At 44.0% G+C, this 20,655-nt stretch overlaps 1 protein-coding gene across 2 annotated transcripts in view; it reads right to left on the reverse strand.

The window, feature by feature from the left end:
* Positions 1 to 20,655, reverse strand: part of AFG1L (AFG1 like ATPase) — a 191,599-nt gene that overhangs the window by 44,863 nt on the left and 126,081 nt on the right. Inside the window, exon 7 of one of the 2 annotated variants that reach the window (XM_073576055.1) lies at positions 7,195 to 7,253. The exons of the other annotated variant lie outside the window; for it this stretch is intronic. Within the exon in view, the coding sequence (XP_073432156.1) occupies positions 7,195 to 7,253 (59 nt within the window). The remainder of the gene's footprint in view (positions 1 to 7,194; positions 7,254 to 20,655) is intronic. 2 annotated transcript variants of the gene reach the window in all.

Genomic DNA, 20,655 nt, shown 5'->3' on the forward strand with positions numbered 1-20,655 from the left:
TGCAGGCACTGAGGAAGCCAGCTTCCTGCAGGCCCCCGAAGGCCCCCGTCGCCATCTTGGATTCGGGGGCCTGGAGGAAAGGAGTCCCCCGCAGCAGCGCTGCACATTGCGCTGCCGTGGGGGGCTCAGGGAAGCACGGAGGGAGCCCCCTCCCTGCCGATGCTTCCCTTTAACTCACGGTACACCGCGATCGTGACCGCCCCTGACACATTGTGCCGGGTGTCAGCTGTGATAATCAGCTGACACCCGGCCGCGATCAGCGGCGCTCACCACGTGGGCGCCGCTGATCGAGCTAGACGTACTATCCCGTCCATGGGCATAGGGACAAATGGAAACCAGCTGTATGCTATGAAAGAATCAGTATGCACAAGACTGAAAACATATAGCTAAAAGCAAGTCAGTTACAATCTTGATTTTTTCATGCGATCTCACTAAAGCAATTTAATAACTTAAGAACCCCCCCGTCAATGAATCGTTAAAATACATTTTTGAAGACATGTTGTATGTGCTGAATTTTATCAGAGATGTATACATACGGTAAATTAATTTTTATATTTTGATAGTTTTCAACTTGTTTTTCTTTGTATGAAATGGTTATTGAAGTTACTACCCGTGTATGAGTGTAACATGGGAGGACCATGAAAAAAATGTGGACTATGTACCCAACCGTGTCGCTACAAGTGTGACGTTTTAAAGCTATTCAAAGTATTAAATAAATAACTTCCAGACGAACGAAGATATAATAAACTGAAGAAAACAGTTCTCAATGACCCAAGATGAGTTTTGCTTATTGTGCCCTGAAGGGAAGAAGGACCAGTCTGTTTAAAGGGAACCTGTCAGCTAATTCATGCAACCCAAACTGTGGGCAGCAAGAATCAGAGACTGGCTGCATGATTTCAGCCAGGTATAATTTTCTCTGAAACGCTCCAACTTTTTAAAGGAAGTATGGTTAGAAGATCCGGCCAATGACTATAGCTAAGGAGGACACAAGTCTGCAGGAGACACCTGTCAATCACCTAGAAAGGTGCACAGAAAAGCCCGAACATCTGACTAGATTTTCCTTTAAATGCATGAGAATTTAAGAGAAAACAGCTCAGCCAGGGTCTGATTCATGGTACGTGTGGACTCCTTTTAAATAGTGGGTACCAATACATTGGTCCAATTGCCAGTAACAGGTAAAAAATTACTGGTAAAAGTATCTAAGAAGTAAGGTTTCTCCTTGCGGAGAGTGACATGCCAGCTGTGGCTTGTCAAGGTAAGGAGACTTATTCTCCTTACCTTGACAAGCCACAGCTGGCATGTCACTCTCCGCAAGGAGAAACCTTACTTCTTAGACCCTAGTCCAGAGCCTCTCACCTAGCCAAATCAGATCTCATACTTTGCACTGACGAGAGCCAACAGCTCGAAACACCGTGTCTGCAAATTGAGATTCTGATTTGGCTTGTATCCTAAGTCATACTACAAGACTCGTTAAAGGGTTGATTGTGACTTGTAGGATCGCTACTACCAATAGGTGGCGCTGTAGAGTAAAAGTCCTCTTTCTTTCTGAAGAGGCAATTTGCATGGTAAAAGTATATATTTCTACTCTACCTATTGTGACTAAAAGTAACAGAAGCAACTAAAGTCACACATAGGCATTAAGTATTTTTTATGGCTACTTCCAAGCCATGGAAATATTCCATTTGCCTTGTCTAGTTCTCCTTTTTTTGTGTGAAGACTATCAAGGCCACGCTACATGTTGACAACATCTTCTACTTTTGACAGAAACACAACATTGGTCAAATGACCCCAATTCTTCTTGGAGGGTAGAGTTTCAAAATGTCACAAACAAGACCCCTTGGACAACTTTTTGATTTGCACATCCTACATTTGGCAATGAGATAAAACGTCAGTCAATGCTGTCCACATATGAAATGATTATAAATCTCTGTGTGAAGATATTTCTACATCCAAGTTTAGGCTCTTATTAGTTCTACACATTGTTTTAGCTAGACTAACAGGGAAATTGTAGTGATGTTTAAATAGTGGAAACAAAACATGCAGAAATGGTAAAAAAAAAAAAAAAAAAAAAAAACCCACGAGTTTACATTCATTCACTCATTACCTACAAGAGAAAAAAAAAACTTTTTCCACAGTCTGTTTCAAGAAAACCCAGAGGTCCTTGCCATTGAGCAGATTTGGGGGTTGCAATGCCCATTCACTCTTTATGTACTGCAGCCATTATGCAAAAAGAATAAAACACTGCCTTTATACTGCCAAGCCACAATGACTCTTCATACATCAAAGCATTTACACCATGAGCAGTTTTTACTTCCAAAATTATTCAAGCTGAGGGCAAAGAGACAACAATTCATACACCCTAATTACATCTAATTATCTGTTCCCTTGTAAGAGCAGCTTTGGACAAAGCCATTAGCTATGTGAATTTCTCACAGCCTCTGCATGCCCTGTCCATCCAGCTTGACACTGGATTATTTCAATAGCAGTGGCTTCTTGTCTATGGCCGATATGAAGTTTGGCCAGGTAAACCAATTATGCTCCCATAAACATTGCTGGAAACTAAGAAGATTTTCTTGGTACATTTGTCAAATCCCAGGGAGCTCTACCTGGTTAAAATGACCCTCGACGCACTCTTGTTGTAGCTTCTCCCTTGGCTTTCTATTCATCAGCTCAATGAAATGTTTATTGGATTAAAGACTCTCTCTCCAGACCTCCATGATGGCTTGCCATAAAGAACTTAAAAAGTCCTTTTAACCAGCTTACAGTTCTTTCTGGGATGCGATTAAAGTTAAGAAGAAGGCAAGAAAGAAAAAAAAAAAAAGAGTTTCACATTACATCAGTACTTCTTTTTACCAAGCTCAATTTACTGTACAAATGAAGACTAGAAATAGGAATATGTTTTATAAAGAAAAAAAAGTAGATGTCAATTCCCATCTGATCATAGGTTTCTCATAGGAAGTTCTAAGCATCTTCATAACGGATCCTCAATGTAAGTAAATGCAATCTAACACTGCACTTATCTTAACCCTTCTGCTCCAGAGCCTGTTTTCACCTTTGTGACAAGACCATTTTTTAAAATTCTGACCAGTGTCACTTTAGGTTTAGGTGGTAATAACTCTATAACACTTCAATGAATCCCCCTGATTCTCAGAAAGTTTTTTCATGACATATTATACTTCATGTTAGTAGTATTATTATTATAGCGCCATTTATTCCACGGCGCTTTACATGTGAGGAGGGGTATACATAATAAATACAAGTACAGAGCAGAGTCCTGCATTGCGCAGGAGTCGGGAGAGGTCCGGCGCCTGCGCACTGCAGTATTCTACTCTGCCGTCAACAGGGCAGAGCAGTGCGCCTGCACCGGAGCCACTACAGGAAGGGAAGAAGAGGACATCATTGTATGAAGATGAGAGGCGCCGGACCCGACAGCGACACCCATCGGACCGCCCCCTCCGGTGAGTATAATCTAATGTGTTTTTCTTCTCTTTCAGGTTACATGGGGGCTTATCTACAGCATTACAGAATGCTGTAGATAAGCCCCTGATGTCAGTGGCGGCAGCTGATAGTCAAAAAAAAAAAGGGTGACAGATTCCCTTTAAACAATACAAGTCACGAGGGGTATAGGATGAGAGATGACCCTGCCTGCGAAGGCTCACAATCTACAAGGGATGGGAGGATACAGTAGGCGAGGGTAAAGCTGGTTGTGCAGCGGTTTAGTGGATCGGTGGAAATTTAGGACAATATTTTTTGTATTTATTTGTGAACATTTCAGAAATTTGGCAAAAATGTGGAAAACTTCGCAATTTTCAGACATTTAATTTTTATGCCCTTAAACCAGAGTCATGGCACACAAAATAGCAAATAAATAAATAACATTTCCCACATGTCTACTTTACATCGTATCATTTTTGAAACATACCGTAAATACTCGCGTATAAGCCGAGATTTTCAGCCCAGGGGAGGGGGAGCGGGGGAGTCAGATCATACTAACCCCCCCGGCGCGTCTCTGCAGCCCCCCTGCTTCTCCCACAGTCTCAGGCTCCTTCCTTCAGTAGTCACGTGGTACCGCTCATTAAAGTCATAAATATGCGCATATTCATGACTTTAATGAGCGGTACCACGTGACCGCTAAAGGAAGGAATAGCTGCCGGAGACCGTGGGAGAAGCGGGGCTGCAGAGACCGCTCCAGGAGGGGGGTAAGTATATGCGATATTCACCTGTCCCCGTTTCACCGCTGCACGCCGTTCTGTCCTCCGCATCCTCTGGCTGAGATGTTCAGTTCAGAGGGCGCGTTGACGTAGTTAGTGCGCGCTGCGCCCTCTGCTGCATGAACGTCACTGACAGAGGACCTGGAAGACAGAGCGGTACGCAGTGGTGGAATAGGGACAGGTGAATATCTCAGGTGCCGGGGCCCTGAGACAGTTCTTTTTTATCTGAGTGGTGAAAAAAAATTCCAAACTTTGTAAAAAAAAATATATAAAAAACAAATTGCGACATTTTCTGATACCTGTAGTGTCTCCATTTTTCATGATCTCGGGTAGGGTGAGGGCTTATTTTTTGCGCTACGCCGTTTAGCGATCAGGTTAATCCTTTTTTTAAATTGCTAGATTGGCAATTCTGAACGTGGTGATACCAAATATGCGTATGTTTGCTTTTTTTATTGTCTTATTTTGAATGGGGAGAAAAGGGTGTGATTTCAATTTTTACACACTTTTTTTTTTTTTTACTTTTGGCATGCTTCAATAGTCTCCACGGGAGACTAGAAGCTGACATAACTCGATCGGCTCTGCTACATACAGGCGAAGATCAGTTCGTCTGTATGTAGCTGAATTACTCACTTGCTATGAGCGCCGACCACTGGGCAGCACTCACAGCAAGCGCCAACCTCTGGTTGTCATGCCAACCCATCGGTGACGCGCGATCACGTGATGGGGGTCACCAATGAGCGGGTTTCTGACATGATTGCCGGAGCCCGCATCGGCGTACTATTACGCCTGATGTCGGAAAGGGGTTAAAGCAATGTGTAAAGAAAAAAACAATTTATTCTTTTCCAACAAAAATGTTTGTAATTGTCACAAGTGTAACAGGAGAAAAAGCACCACATAATTTGCAGTGCAATTCCCAAGTTTGCCAATACCACATGTGTGGTGGAAGGAGCACCATTTGACACTTGAATGCAAAATTGTGTGGAACCGATAGCGGATGCTATATAGTGTTTGGAGAGCCTCTGATGTGCCTAAACAGTGGAAACTACCCACAAGTCAAGTGACTCCTTATTTGAAACTACACTTCTCAAGGAATTCATATGGATGTGTGGTGAGCACCTTGAACCCACATGTGCTTCACAGAATTTTATAACGCTGAGCCATGCAAAAAAAAAATCAAAAAAAAAAAAAATCACATTTTGATACAAAGACGTTTCTTTAGCTCAAAGTTATTTACTTTAAATAATGGTAACAGGTGAAAATGGACCGTGTAATTTGTTGTGCAATTTCTCCTGAGTAAGTCACACCCCTTATTTGGTATAAAACACAGTTTGGGTGCAGTTTTGGCTCAGAAGGGAAGGAACACCATTTTGGCTGGAATAGGTTGTAGACGCCATCTTATAATTGAAGAGCTGCTGACATGTCAAAATAGCAGAAACTCCCACAAGTGTCTCGATTTTGAAAACTATACCTCTCAAGGAATTCATCTAGCAGAGTAGTATTTTTAACCCTCAGGCGATTCACAGATCTTAATTAAACCATACTTACTGCATCTCCTATTCCACCGACGTCGGTGTCTCCTGGAAGAGAATTAAAATAAAAAAGCAACAATATCCTTACCTGTCTATCGAGAAGATATACATACTGTCCCACGACGAGTCCAGCTCTGCTACATCTGGATGCCTTTGGCTGAATGGTGGAATTATGCCACCATCCAGCCTGGCACCCAGAACGCAGCGGAGCTTGAAGATGATCACTGGTGATAGCTCGGTCCCCGGCGGTCACGTGCACTGCAGTTCTCGAGGTCAGCCGATCGTGAGAATTTGGCTAGTGACCTGAGATAACCCAGTCTCCGGTGGTCATGTGCGCTGCAGTTCTTGCGATCAGCTGATCGATCACGAGAACTGCAGTGCAGGTGTACTTCAGGCTGAAACAAGGTACGCCATTATTTAAATTAGTATACATGCGTAGTAAGCTGCGTTCCCGCATTTAATACACATGAGACTAAGAAGATAACGCGGTTTTACCGCATCTAATGAAAGTGTATGAATAATTTACATGCATAGTGAGAATGGGATTTCTTGAAATCCCATTCACTATGCTGTAACATCTGGCCGCTGCGGATGTACGCTGCGTCCAACCCGCAGCGTCTACTGACCGTGGGAACATACCCTTAGGGGTGGGGGCCTCATCATGTGTCCCTTCATCTCTGATTGCCAAACAAGTATCTGTATTTATTTATCATATAGTTTATTATTATAAACATTACTCTTCTACTGGGTTTTCCCAGCAATTGTGATTAGCTTTGTATCATGTACCATATCCATATCAGAACATTAGGCTGTCAATGATGATTTCTATGCACTAATGCACTATAGCAATTTATATATGAATTTCTATATATGATTATTCTGGCATATGTGAAATTTTATTTGTTTTTGATCTCTTTTGCTTCTGATATTTAATAATTACGGTATGTTAAAGCATGAATACACACCTTGATTAGCGCCTCATTGTGGTTGTCAACCCCCTTCGTCCTTTATATGTAATGCATTGATTTTCTTTATTTTTTTTTTTATTTGTTCTTGATCTAATAAAGATGGATATATACTAATAACCATTTGTGCTTTTTTTTCAGGTATTTTTCTTGTTGGTTTTATATTTCTGATTTCCGATTGGTCACTATACTCCTTATTACATGCCCGTGTTTATTTGGAAGTGTATACATATATGTATATTTACATACATGTGCTTATATATTCACAGTTATTTATTAAAGTGTATTTTTATATTTGTATTTATTCACATTAGTTGCACTCCCCAAGCGATGTCAGTGGCACAGGTGTATATGTATAATTATTTTTTTGAGCTTTGTTAATTATTGTTAGTTGTTAGGTCTACAGTAAAAAAAATATATATAATCCTGCATAACCCCTTAAATGGGTAAACGAACAGCGACAAAAATTGATTATGTGGTTTAGCTTACCTTTAAAACAGCAATGAATGGCACAAAGTTAACTCTCTGAAGTCCATTTTTATAAAGATCTGAAAGAGCAAAAATGTTATGAACATTTCTATCATCGCTAAAAATACTAACCAATCTACTGTATATTAGCAGATGCATGCTTATCTAAGGATCATATTGACAGACAGAACTTCAGCTGTGGACTGGACAATCAGTAATAGAGCTCCCATTATTCTCAGCAGCACGTAGTCTGTTTTCACAGGATGACGAGCTGCTGAAAACTATGACCTAGTGAGGAACCCAAAATATCACTTCACCCGACTAAGGCTAGTTTCATATTACAGCCTTTGAGCGCAGCGGCGGCCTGCGCAGGCCGCCGCTAAACCCCGCCCCCTGCCGCGCCTCTGCCGGTAGCTCCGCCTACCGGCGCATGATGCTGCATGCGTCCCCTATCTTTATCACTGGGGGCGCAGGCCGTGCGCAGTATGTGTTTGGCGGCGCATGCGCTTTTTTGACGGTGCGCCGAGCGCAACCAAACTGCAGCAGCTTGCGGCGCATGCGCCGCCAAACGCATACTGCGCACGGCCTGCGCCCCCAGTGATAAAGATAGGGGACACAGGACGCATGCAGCGTCATGCGCCGGTAGGCGGAGCTACCGGCGGAGACGCGGCAGGGCTTAGCGTCGGCCGTGCGCAGGCCGTCGCTGCGCTCAAAAGCGCTAATGTGAAACTAGCCTAACAAGTACCGTATTTTGTTCATTAGTCAAGTAATCAGCAGCCTGTATACACTCCAAGATTATAGGGTATCAGCGCTACGATGGTACAGTGTAAAGGCACCCCATGTTTGAGGCACCAGTATTTCTGAATTCAGACTAGTATGTAGAAATACATATGACAAGCAGGGTAGGGGAATAAAAGGTGGGCTATCTAATTGGCTCAGCGCACATAGCATACCTATGACAATTGGATGTTACCAGCTGAAGGTTACGCGCTCTCATAGCATCCTGGCAGTGTGGATGGTGCCAGACTATGTGAGAAGACATCCGTTTGACAAGGAGAATGGTAACACCCAATTGTGAATGTATTTATATGTTCAAGAGGCAAACAGAGAAATGGCATTGAGATACCCAGAATTGTCATTTCATGAGGAATACAAGTGTGCAAAGAGAATGTGTCAGCATTTTTTGCTATGTAATCTGAGAGTACCATAATGTAGGAGCAGAGGCCCTGATAACAGTGATGTGTCACTTACTGGGCTGTGTTTTGATGTTTCAATACAATCTGTGTTTCATCAGCAGATTTTCACTAGAGGAAAAGCTGCCTCTGCCTTGTCGTCCAACTACACCCCAGCACTATACAGTGTACACAGAAAGCTGCCAATCAGTGGTGAGGGCGGGGTTATACAGGGCTCAACATTCCAAGCTCTGCTAGATCTGCAGCAGAGAAAAACGTGATTCTATCATAACTGCTGCACTCAGTAAACCAAGTATTGTTTAGTATTGTTGCCATTTTGTAGTGGGACTGTAATAGTGCAATACTTATGGGTGTCCATTATGGGTTAATTTCCCGGTCCACAAATGATTTGTATGTGCTTTAGACCTTGTACTGTTCATGTCTGTCACTTTTTGATTCTTTGGTCCATTTAATTATTTTGTTGAATATGATATTGTGATATATATTTAAATAAAATCTTTTTGATATTTTAAACAGGGTTTTTGTACTCCCTTTTTCTGTGTAATCACTAGTGAATGTCTTACCGCTGTCTCTAACATCATGTCCTCCCTCTACCTGAAACTGAACCTGTCAAAAACTGAACTCGTGTTTCCTCCCTCTACTAACCTACCTATGGCCAACATTGCCATTTCCGTGTGTGGTTCCAACATTACTCCCCAGCAACATGCCCGCTGTCTTGGGGTCACACTTGATTCAGATCTTTCATTCACCCCCCACATTTGATCACTGGCTCGCTCTTGTTATCTGCACCTCAAAAACATTTCTAAAATTCGACCCTTTCTTACTTTCGACTCTGCAAAAACTCTTACTGTTGCTCTTATTCATTCTTGTCTGGACTATTGTAACTCTCTACTAATCGGTCTCCCTCTTACCAAACTCTCCCCTCACCAATCTGCCTTGAATGATGCAGCCAGGATCATATTCCTCACCAATCGTTACACCGATGCCTCTACCTTGTACCAGTCATTACACTGGCTACCCATCCACTCCAGACTTCAATATAAACTTATCACTCTCACCCACAAAGTGCTCCACAGTTCAACACTACCCTACATCTCGTCTCAGTCTACCACCCTACCCGTGACCTCCGTTCTGCTAATGACCTAAAGTTAACATCCTCAATAATCAGAACCTCCCACTCCCGTCTTCAAGACTTCTCACGTGCTTCACTATTTCTTTGGAATGCACTATCCAGGATAATTAGATTAATCCCCAATACCCACAGTTTTAAGAGTGCCCTAAAAATGCCTTTCTTCAGAGTGGCCTACCGTCTCAACATATTTATCTAACTGTCCCTATGTTGCCCATTTAAAATTTTCTTCAGAACAGGGATTCTTGAATCATGTTCTCACACGCTTTATGCATTTAATAGCCCTCTGTGTCTGTACTTTTACACATACTGGTTGTTAACTGGTTCACACCCAATTTCTTACATTATGGCTGGTCAGAACAATGAAAGACATGGTTATAACATCCACCTTTCGTGTCTCCCCTATTTCCTCATAGATTGTAAGCTTGCGAGTAATAATAATAATAATTTTTATTTTTATAGCGCCGACATATTCCGCAGCACTTTACATTTCAGAGGGGATTTGTACAGACAATAGACATTACAGCATAACAATAATCACATAGATCATAACAGATACCAAGAGGAATTAGGGCCCTGCTCGCAAGCTTACAGTCTATGAGGAAAGAGGTAGACACGAAAGGTGGATGGTAATAGTTGCCCTGATTGTATGGACCAGCCATAATGTTAAATGTGTAACAGTACAAACACAGAGGGCTAATGGATGCATAAAGCATGTGGGAACATGATGCGGGAAATCTGGTTATGGTAAAACTATTGGCTGTGCCACACAGGGATAGATTAGGTTAATGTGTTGAGGCGGTAGGCCAGTCTGAATAAATGCGTTTTCAGGGCACGCTTAAAATTGTGGGGATTGGGGACTAATCGTATTGACCTGGGAAGTGCATTCCAAAGAATTGGCGCGGCACGTGTAAAGTCTTGGAGAAGGGAGTGCGAGGTTCGGACTTTCGAGGATGCTACCCTCAGGTCATCAGAACGGAGGGCGCGGGTAGGGTGGTATACTGAAACAAGGGAGGAGATGTAAGGTGGTGCTGAGCTATGGAGGGCTTTGTGGGTGAGGGTAATAAGTTTATACTGAATTCTGGAGTGGATGGGTAGCCAGTGTAATGACTGGCACAAGGTAGAGGCATCGGTGTAACGATTGGTGAGGAATATGATCCTGGCTGCAGCATTCAAGACAGATTGGAGAGGGGAGAATTTGGAAAGAGGGAGACCGATTAGAAGAGAGTTACAATAGTCGAGACGAGAATGAATAAGAGAAACAGTAAGAGCTTTTGCAGAGTCAAAAGTAAGAAAAGGTCGAATTCTAGAAATGTTTTTGAGGTGCAGATGACAAGAGCGAGCCAGTGATCGAGTAGGGCCCTCATTCCTCTTGGTATCTGTTCATTTATGTATTATTGTTAATCTGTAATGTCTTTTATTGTCTGTAAAAGTCCACTCTAAAATGTAAAGTGCTGGGAATATGTTTGTGCTATAGAAATAAAATTATTATAAGTACCGTAATTATTATTATTGCGTGAGGCCAGAAACAATCTACTCGGATTCTGGCCTGGAGTGTGCATATCGCATTCATATGGTCATGTGACCGCCGTTTCAGCACTGACACTGGTCAATTTTTAGTGTGCAGTCCATGCGCTCTGTGAGGATTCACAAGTTTACAGTCACACAGAGTGTCTGCAGACTTGTTGTTTTACACTGGACAACCCCTTTAAAGGGCAAATGGCGCTTGCATAGTCAGAACAGCAATATCTCACAATAACATGCGATATCTCACAATCTGACAGCAGATGTGGCCATTGAGAGCCATGGGGTCCAGATTTGCATGCCGGCATCCCACAGCTTGGAAGTTGGGACCAGACTTTTGCTAGAAAGTCATGTCCTTTTAGTGGCCACTTAGGGGCAAATTTCTTTATTATTTTAATTATGGATATTTAGAACCGTCTTTAAAGCACCACTCTAGTGTTTATTTTTTGATATCACCCCTGGAGTGGTGCTACTGATCTAAGTTCTCTGACCCTAATCTTAGATATACCAGTCCACGACATCATCATGTGACTGCAAATACTCACTGACCGGAGGTCAGAGGTATCAGTCACAAGCTCTCCGCATCTATCTACAGTGGGGCAAAAAAGTATTTAGTCAGTCAGCAATAGTGCAAGTTCCACCACTTAAAAAGATGAGAGGCGTCTGTAATTTACATCATAGGTAGACCTCAACTATGGGAGACAAACTGAGAAAAAAAAATCCAGAAAATCACATTGTCTGTTTTTTTTTTCATTTTATTTGCATATTATGGTGGAAAATAAGTATTTGGTCAGAAACAAGCAATCAAGATTTCTGGCTCTCACAGACCTGTAACTTCTTCTTTAAGAGTCTCCTCTTTCCTCCACTCATTACCTGTAGTAATGGCACCTGTTTAAACTTGTTATCAGTATAAAAAGACACCTGTGCACACCCTCAAACAGTCTGACTCCAAACTCCACTATGGTGAAGACCAAAGAGCTGTCAAAGGACACCAGAAACAAAATTGTAGCCCTGCACCAGGCTGGGAAGACTGAATCTGCAATAGCCAACCAGCTTGGAGTGAATAAATCAACTGTGGGAGCAATAATTAGAAAATGGAAGACATACAAGACCACTGATAATCTCCCTCGATATGGTGCTCCACGCAATATCCCACCCCGTGGGGTCAGAATGATCACAAGAACGGTGAGCAAAAATCCCAGAACCACGCGGGGGGACCTAGTGAATGAACTGCAGAGAGCTGGGACCAATGTAACAAGGCCTACCATAAGTAACACACTACGCCACCATGGACTCAGATCCTGCAGTGCCAGACGTGTCCCACTGCTTAAGCCTGTACATGTCCGGGCCCGTCGGAAGTTTGCTAGAGAGCATTTGGATGATCCAGAGGAATTTTGGGAGAATGTCCTATGGTCTGATGAAACTAAACTGGAACTGTTTGGTAGAAACACAACTTGTCGTGTTTGGAGGAAAAAGAATACTGAGTTGCATCCATCAAACACCATACCTACTGTAAAGCATGGTGGTGGAAACATCATGCTTTGGGGCTGTTTCTCTGCAAAGGGGCCAGGACGACTGATCCGGGTACATGAAAGAATGAATGGGGCCATGTATCGTGAGATTTTGAGTGCAAACCTCCTTCCATCATCAAGGGCATTGAAGATGAAACGTGGCTGGGTCTTTCAACATGACAATGATCCAAAGCACACCGCCAGGGCAACGAAGGAGTGGCTTCGTAAGAAGCATTTCAAGGTCCTGGAGTGGCCTAGCCAGTCTCCAGATCTCAACCCTATAGAAAACCTTTGGAGGGAGTTGAAAGTCCGTGTTGCCAAGCGAAAAGCCAAAAACATCACTGCTCTAGAGGAGATCTGCATGGAGGAATGGGCCAACATACCAACAACAGTGTGTGGCAACCTTGTGAAGACTTACAGAAAACGTTTGACCTCTGTCATTGCCAACAAAGGATATATCACAAAGTATTGAGATGAAATTTTGTTTCTGACCAAATACTTATTTTCCGCCATAATATGCAAATAAAATGAAAAAAAAAACCAGACAATATGATTTTCTGTATTTTTTTTTCTCAGTTTGTCTCCCATAGTTGAGGTCTACCTATGATGTAAATTACAGACGCCTCTCATCTTTTTAAGTGGTGGAACTTGCACTATTGCTGACTGACTAAATACTTTTTTGCCCCACTGTATCTATCTATCTATATATATCTTATCATGTCTGTCTGTAACCAAAATCGCAGGTCGCTGATTGGTCGCGGCCGCCAGGCCTTGACCAATCAGCGGCGGGCGCAGACGCTCAATGGGGCGGCAGGCCTTGATCTGTAAAAAAGAATTAAAATAAAAAAGATGTTATTCTCACCTTCTGACTGCCTCCGATCGTCTTTCCACGCGCCCGGCCTTGTGGTCCCAGTAATGCCTTGCGCCTGGAGATGACATCACTCTCGCGAGAGTGTGACGTCATCAGCGGTGTTTCGCGCAATGCATTACTGGGACTGCGAGGCAGGGCGCATGGAAAGAAGATCGGAGGCTGTCGGAAGGTGAGTATAACACTTTTTTTTTTCTTTTTAACAGAGACCACGCATACCAGGAAAGGGTGGTGAGGGGGGACCATGCATACCAGGAAAGGGGGGTGAGGGTGACCATACATACCAGCAAAGGGGGGTGAGGGGGACCATGCATACCAGCAACCGGGGGGTGAGGGGGACCATGCATACCAGCAATGGGGGTGAGGGGGACCATGCATACCAGCAATGGGGGGGGAGAGGGAGGGGGACCATGCATACCAGGAAAGGGGGGAGGGTGAGCATGCATACCACCAATGGGGGGGTGAGGGGGACCATACATACCAGAAATGGGGGGTGAGGGGGACCATGCATACCAGCAAAGGGGGGTGAGGGGGCCATGCATACCAACAAAGGGGGGTGAGGGGGACCATGCATACCAGCAAAGGGGGGTGAGGGGGACCATGCATACCAGCAATGGGGGTGAGGGGGACCATGCATACCAGCAAAGGGGGGGTGAGGGGGACCATGCATACCAGCAAAGGGGGGGTGAGGGGGACCATGCATACCAGCAATGGGGTGGTGAGGGGGACCATGCATACCAGCAATGGGGGGGGAGGAGGACCATGCATACCAGCAATGGGGTGGAGGGGGACCATGCATACCAGCAATGGGGGGGAGGGGGACCAGGCATACCAGCAATGGGGGGGGGAGGGGGACCATGCATACCAGGAAAGGGGGGGAGGGGGACCATGCATACCAGGAAAGGGGGGTGAGGGTGACCATGCATACCAGCAATGGGGGGGGAGGGAGGGGGACCATGCATACCAGGAAAGGGGGGTGAGGGTGACCATGCATACCAGCAATGGGGGGAGGGAGGGGGACCATGCATACCAGCAATGGGGGGGAGGGGGACCATGCATACCAGGAGAGGGGGGTGAGGGTGACCATGCATACCAGGAAAGGGGGGTGAGGGAGACCATGCATACCAGCAATGGGGGGGGAGGGAGGGGGACCATGCATACCAGGAAAGGGGGGTGAGGGGGACCATGCATACCAGCAATGGGGGGACCATGTATACCAGCAATGGGGGAGGAGGGGACCATGCATACCAGAAATGGGGGGGAGGGGGACCATGCATACCAGGAAAAGGGGGTGAGGGTGACCATACATACCAGCAAAGGGGGGTGAGGGGGACCATGTATACCACCAATGGAGGGGTGAAGGGGGACCATGCATAGAAGGAAAGGGGGGTGAGGGTGACCATGCATACCAGGATAAGGGGGTGAGGGTGACCATGTATACCAGGATAGGGGGGTGAGGGTGACCATGCATATCAGGATAAGGGGGTGAGGGTGACCATGCTTACCAGGAAAGGGAGGTGAGGGGACCATGCATACCAGGAAAGGGGGGTGACAGGACCATGCATACCGTTTCCCCGTAAATAGGGCGCCCCCCAAAAGTAAGGCATGCTAGGGGGAGCACTGTGCCTGCTAATATAAGGCACCCCCCCGAAAATAAGGCATACCTTGTTCTGTGCATGGGGCATGCAGTCTTGTCTCGCTCCCGATGTCCGGTGCCCGCCACTGCAGCCGCGCTGTTCGCAGGAGTTAATCACAGCCTCGGAACTGTGTGCCGATCTCCGCCCATGAGCCCTGCGCCAATCACAGCGCAGGAACCATGGGCCATCTGACGTCATCCATAGCCTTTGATTGTTCCTGGGCTGTGATTGGCCCAGGGCTCCTGCACCACCAAAGCACTGAAAGCAGCACCGCGGAGGAAACCAGTAAGAAAGTGAAAGTGTGTGTGTGTGTCTGTGCATGGGTATGTGTGTGTGTGTGTCTGTGTATGGGTGTGTGTGTGTCTGTGTAAGGGTGTGTGTGTGTACGGTACACACATGGGAGGCTGCAGTGGGATACTGTGATAATGGGAGGCTGCAGTGGGATACCGGGATGATGGGAGGCTGCAGTGGGATGATGTGGGATGATGCGAGGCTGCAATACTGTACTGTAGAATGATGGGGGCTGTAATGGAATGATGGAGGTGCTGTATTGGGGACTGTAAAGGGATGATGAGGGCTGCAATGGGATGATGGGAATATTTGGGGCTGCAAAATGATGATGGGGTTGCTACGGTAAAGGAACTGCTGTGGGTGATTGTTACGGTAGCGGTACAGTGTCCAGAAAGCGTGTGGGAGCCATTTTAGAGCCCTTATGTTTTGTGGCCCTGTGTGGGAGTCAGGCAATTACAGTACCGTACCGTAGTGTGTTACTTTGATCTGTTGTCTGCTTTTCTGCTGAACGGTCTATATGTCTGACTACTAGTTTTACGCTACAGAACGTTCCTTATGTAAGGGTAGAGCGCGCTGGAATGTTTCTCATGAAAATAAGACCCCTCTGAAAATAAGACATGGTGCAACTTTCGGAGCAAAAATTAATATAAGACGGTGTCTTATTTTCGGGGAAACAGGGTACCAGGAAAGGGAGGTGAGGGGTCCATGCATACCAGGAAAGAGATGTGACGGGACCATGCATACCAGGAAAGGGGGGGTGAGGGGACCATGCATACCAGGAAAGGGGGGTGAGGGGGACCATGTATACCACGCCTGGGGTTTTGAGAGGACCATGCATTCCAGGATTGGAGGGTGAGGGGACCATGCTTACCACGATTGGGGGGTGAGGGGTACCATGCATATCAGGATTGGGGGGGTTAGAGGACCATGCATATCAGGATTGGGGTGAGGGGACCATGCATATCAGGATTGGGGCATGAGGGGACCATGCATACCACGAAAGGGGGGTGACGGGACCATGCATACCAGGAAAGAGGGGTGACGGGACCATGCATACCAGGAAAGGGGGGGTGAGGGGACCAAGAATACCAGGAAAGGGGGGTGAGGGGGACCATGTATACCACGCCTGGGGTTTTGAGAGGACCATGCATTCCCAGGATTGGAGGGTGAGGGGACCATGCTTACCAGGATTGGGGGGTGAGGGGTACCATGCATAACAGGATTGGGGGGTTAGAGGACCATGCATATCAGGATTGGGGGTGACGGGACCATGCATACCAGGAAAGAGGGGTGAGAGGACCATGCATTCCAGGATTGGGGGGTGAGGGGACCATGCATATCAGGATTCGGGGGTGAGGGGACCATGCATACCAAGATAGGGGGGAGGGGTACCATGCATATTCAGGATTGGGGGTGAGAGGACCATGCATATCAGGATTGGGGGGTGCATTATTGCATTATTATTAAAACTTCATAAATAACCTACATACATATTCTAGAATACCTGATGCATTAGAATCGGGCCACCATCTAGTAAGTATATAAGAGCCTCCTTCTGGCCACATTCTAGCTCTCATAGACTTACATAGAGTTGTGGCTTCTGGATCAGCCAGCAAACACTGGAGTCATCTGGCAGATCATAAACTGCTGAAGACCAACTAAAGTGGCACTAATAAAAGATGAAGATGGCAGCTAATAAGTAGAAGATTTAGGGAACTGGGATTAGTAACACTATAACTCTATAATAAAAACCACAGCTTAATGGACAAAACCAGAACACAGACTACCTCAATCAATTATAATGTTCACCTTTTCGACCAAAGAATAAGGACTGTTTGCGGGGCCACCTTCCTAGTCAAGTATAATAGAATTTCTTAATGAGCTTCTGAAGCAAATGTGTGCTTACCGCTACAATATATATCAAGAGTCAATTAAGGAGATATGCTTTAAAAATAACCTTTCATGCCCCAAAATGCTATTAACCTGCAGATATGGGGTCAATATACAGGTTAATGGAGTTTTAAAACTGCACTGAAAGCTCAGCCACCAGTAGAAAATTAACTTTATTCCTCCTGGCAGACTCTGGCTCTTAGTCATGAGAGGAGCGAATGGCGCCGGTTCAGTCACCGCTTAGTCCAGTGTTCTCCAACTCCAGTCCTCAAGAGCCACCAACGGTTCATGTTTTCAGGATTTCCTTAGTATTGCCCAGGTGATGGAATTATTGCCTGTGCAGGTACTGCAATTATCACCCAGGCAATAGACTGGAAGCAATGGGATGAAACTGAATGGGAAGAGACACAGATTAGATATTAGAAAAAACTTTTTGACAGTTAGAGTGATCAATGAGTGGAACAGGCTGCCACGAGAAGTGGTGAGTTCTCCTTCAATGGAAGTCTTCAAACAGAGGCTGGACAGACATCTGACTGGGATGATTTAGCGAATCCTGCTTTGAGCAGGGGGTTGGACCAGATGGCCCAGGAGGTCCCTTCCAACTCTACGATTCTATGATTCTATGATTCTATGAATACTAAGGAAATCCTGAAAACATGAACCGTTGGTGGCTCTTGAGGACTGGAGTTGGAGAACACTGGCATAGTAAGCAGCATCTGTAGCCACGACCTGACATTGACTGATGCAGAGCTGGTTGTCAGTCAGTGCCTGGGTGTGATTACAAACGCCGCTCACTATGAGGACTGAGGCCTTGTTGGCACGTCTTTATGACTGAAAGCCCGAGAAATAAAAGTTCCCTTTAAACATACTGTCCAGCACACAGTATTTCCTACGTCATTTGTATACCGTACATTGATGTTGGCTACATTGAAACACCCAAAATAACTTTTTATCTATGAAAAAATACAATGAACATAATATATTCAGTATTTCAGTTTGAGAGACCACAGTTGCTCTATGACACTTAAGAAAGAAGACTGTATTGATTAATCTTAAGATGAGATTTTTTTTCTATCATTTAAATATGATGCTAATTACAAAGGTAATGAAGTACACCATTCTCCTCCAATCTTCAACTATCAAGAATATCTTATCTGCAAGGTTTATAAAGCTATTATTTGAGAACTAGAAGAATATAAAAGGGAATGTAAAACTTGTGCTGTTTTCATACAGCGCTTATGAAAATCCTATTGTTTAATGAATACTATGAAAGATCAGGTTTCACTTTGTAACTTGCTATCTTCTTTTAAGAATGTTTTCTAAACGATGGTAGCCCAAATACTGTCACGGGAGACGGAGTGTTTATATCTAACAGTATCATCGCTAAGAAGAAAGAACCCTATAACTCTGTGTTAGAGAGACCACATTTAAGGAAAATGATATATTGAGTACAATGTAGGAAATTGAGCTCTTTACATATTCACAAATCTGCTCAAGCTCAGACAATACACCATAGAATATCCCCAAGACACCTTTGTAGATGCATTACAATTTGTACTCTGTGTTAAGCCCACCGCACACATTCAAGGATGATGCTTCAACTAATCATTTGGCCGACAGCCATCTCACCTGACTCTCCCACACACAGGAGGACTTGTCCAGCCGAGTACCTTGTGTTTTTTACGAGAAAGTAGCTGACAGATATGTCAGGTGGCAGCTCATCTCTGGGAGAACAAAGCGATCAGAAGTCGTCAATCAGACACGCTAGATTGGCATGTCCTCCGATGATCAGTTGGTCCACGCACCCATACCCAACAGTGTTGGCCAAACCCATCGATATTGGAGTGTGCGGCGGACATTAGTCTAAGGTTTATGGAGAGCTTCAGCCTCTTTTCAGATTGCAATTTTCTTCTCCAATAAATGCATACTGCGAGAAAAACTACCAGAGGTACCAGTGTATATGTTTCAACCCTTCCCGACACAAAGATAATGCTATATATCCAGCCAACGGCTTAAATCATTTATCATACAATCTAATTGTAGGGGCTGCAGGCATGGTGTTCCACACAGGAAGATATGGGTAAGAAATGTCTTTTCTATTTGTGAAAAACGAAAAAAAGTGGTTTGGTACTGTGTTAGCCAGTAAAAAAAAAATATAAAAAGTGCTCTCAGTGAGAGAAACAACATAGGAATCTTGTGGGTGTGATACCTTTTAATGGCTAACAAATGAAAGTGAATGATGTTACAAAGTAAGCTTTCGGGACTGCTTACGTCCCTTCATCAGGCTATTAAGGTTTCTTCAAATATTTGGTTATATCAGCCTAATGAAGAGACGTACGTTGTCTCGAAAGCTTGCTTTGTAACATCATTCACTATTATTTGTTAGCCATTAAAAGGTCTCATACCCACAAGATTCCTATTTTGTTTCTCTCACTGAGAGCACTTTATATATTTTTTTCTATTTATGAAGATCACTTGCAGATATTTGCATAGGTCATATAGATTACCTTACTCCTAGTAATGTAGTTAGGAAGATAATCTTTGCAGCTACAATTGGACTATGTTCTGAATGATTTAACTACTTGGCTGGATTGATAGTATTAACTTTAACTTTATTAACATTTCAATATTGTTTACGCAACAGCATTTTAGGGGATTAATTGCATATATAAAGGATCCATTCAGTCCTTCCATGTTACCTATACATGGATCACCAGCCACAAATACCCGAGTCTTTGCTTTACACTTCCTGTTTTTGTGTATACTTCTATGCCTGTTTTTTGCACAACATAATAAAAAAAATGCTTAACTATATATTATATTGTGAACTATTGACTCCATGTTGTCATCAGCTCGTTCATTTCATGCCTAGAAGACTTGATGCTGTCCTTAAAAATCATGGAAGTCATACAAGATATTAGATGTATTAGTTTTTGAGGTGGGGTGTATTTGATATTGCATCAACTAATTTGAATAAAACTGAAGATTTTGTAATGAAAATTATATTAACCTTACTTTCATGTTATGGGCTAAAATATAATGTTCTCTGAAACGCAGCATTGTTAAAATTTTGAAATTGGCTCTTGCACTCGGTGTAATAGTGATTAAAGTACATATACAGTTGTGTGAAAAAGTGTTTGCTCCCTTCCTGATTTCCTATGGCTTAATTTACAACAATTCTGCAAAGATGAGTGGGCAAGATTCCTCCAGAGCATTGTAAAAGACTCATTGCCAGTTATCGCAAACGCTTGATTGAAGTTGTTGTTGCTGAGGGTGAACCAACCAGTTATCACTTTCTCACACTAGGTCCTGTAGGTTTGTTTTTTTTTGCCCTTAATAACAAAGACGTTCATTTAAAAACTGCATTTTCTGATTACTTGTGTAATCTTTGTCTAATATTTAAATGTCTTTGGTGATCCGAAACATTTACGTGTGACAA

Source organism: Dendrobates tinctorius, unplaced genomic scaffold (assembly GCF_039654945.1).
Source record: "Dendrobates tinctorius isolate UK_male_01 unplaced genomic scaffold, ASM3965494v1 ptg000046l, whole genome shotgun sequence".
Lineage (NCBI taxonomy): Eukaryota > Metazoa > Chordata > Amphibia > Anura > Dendrobatidae > Dendrobates > Dendrobates tinctorius.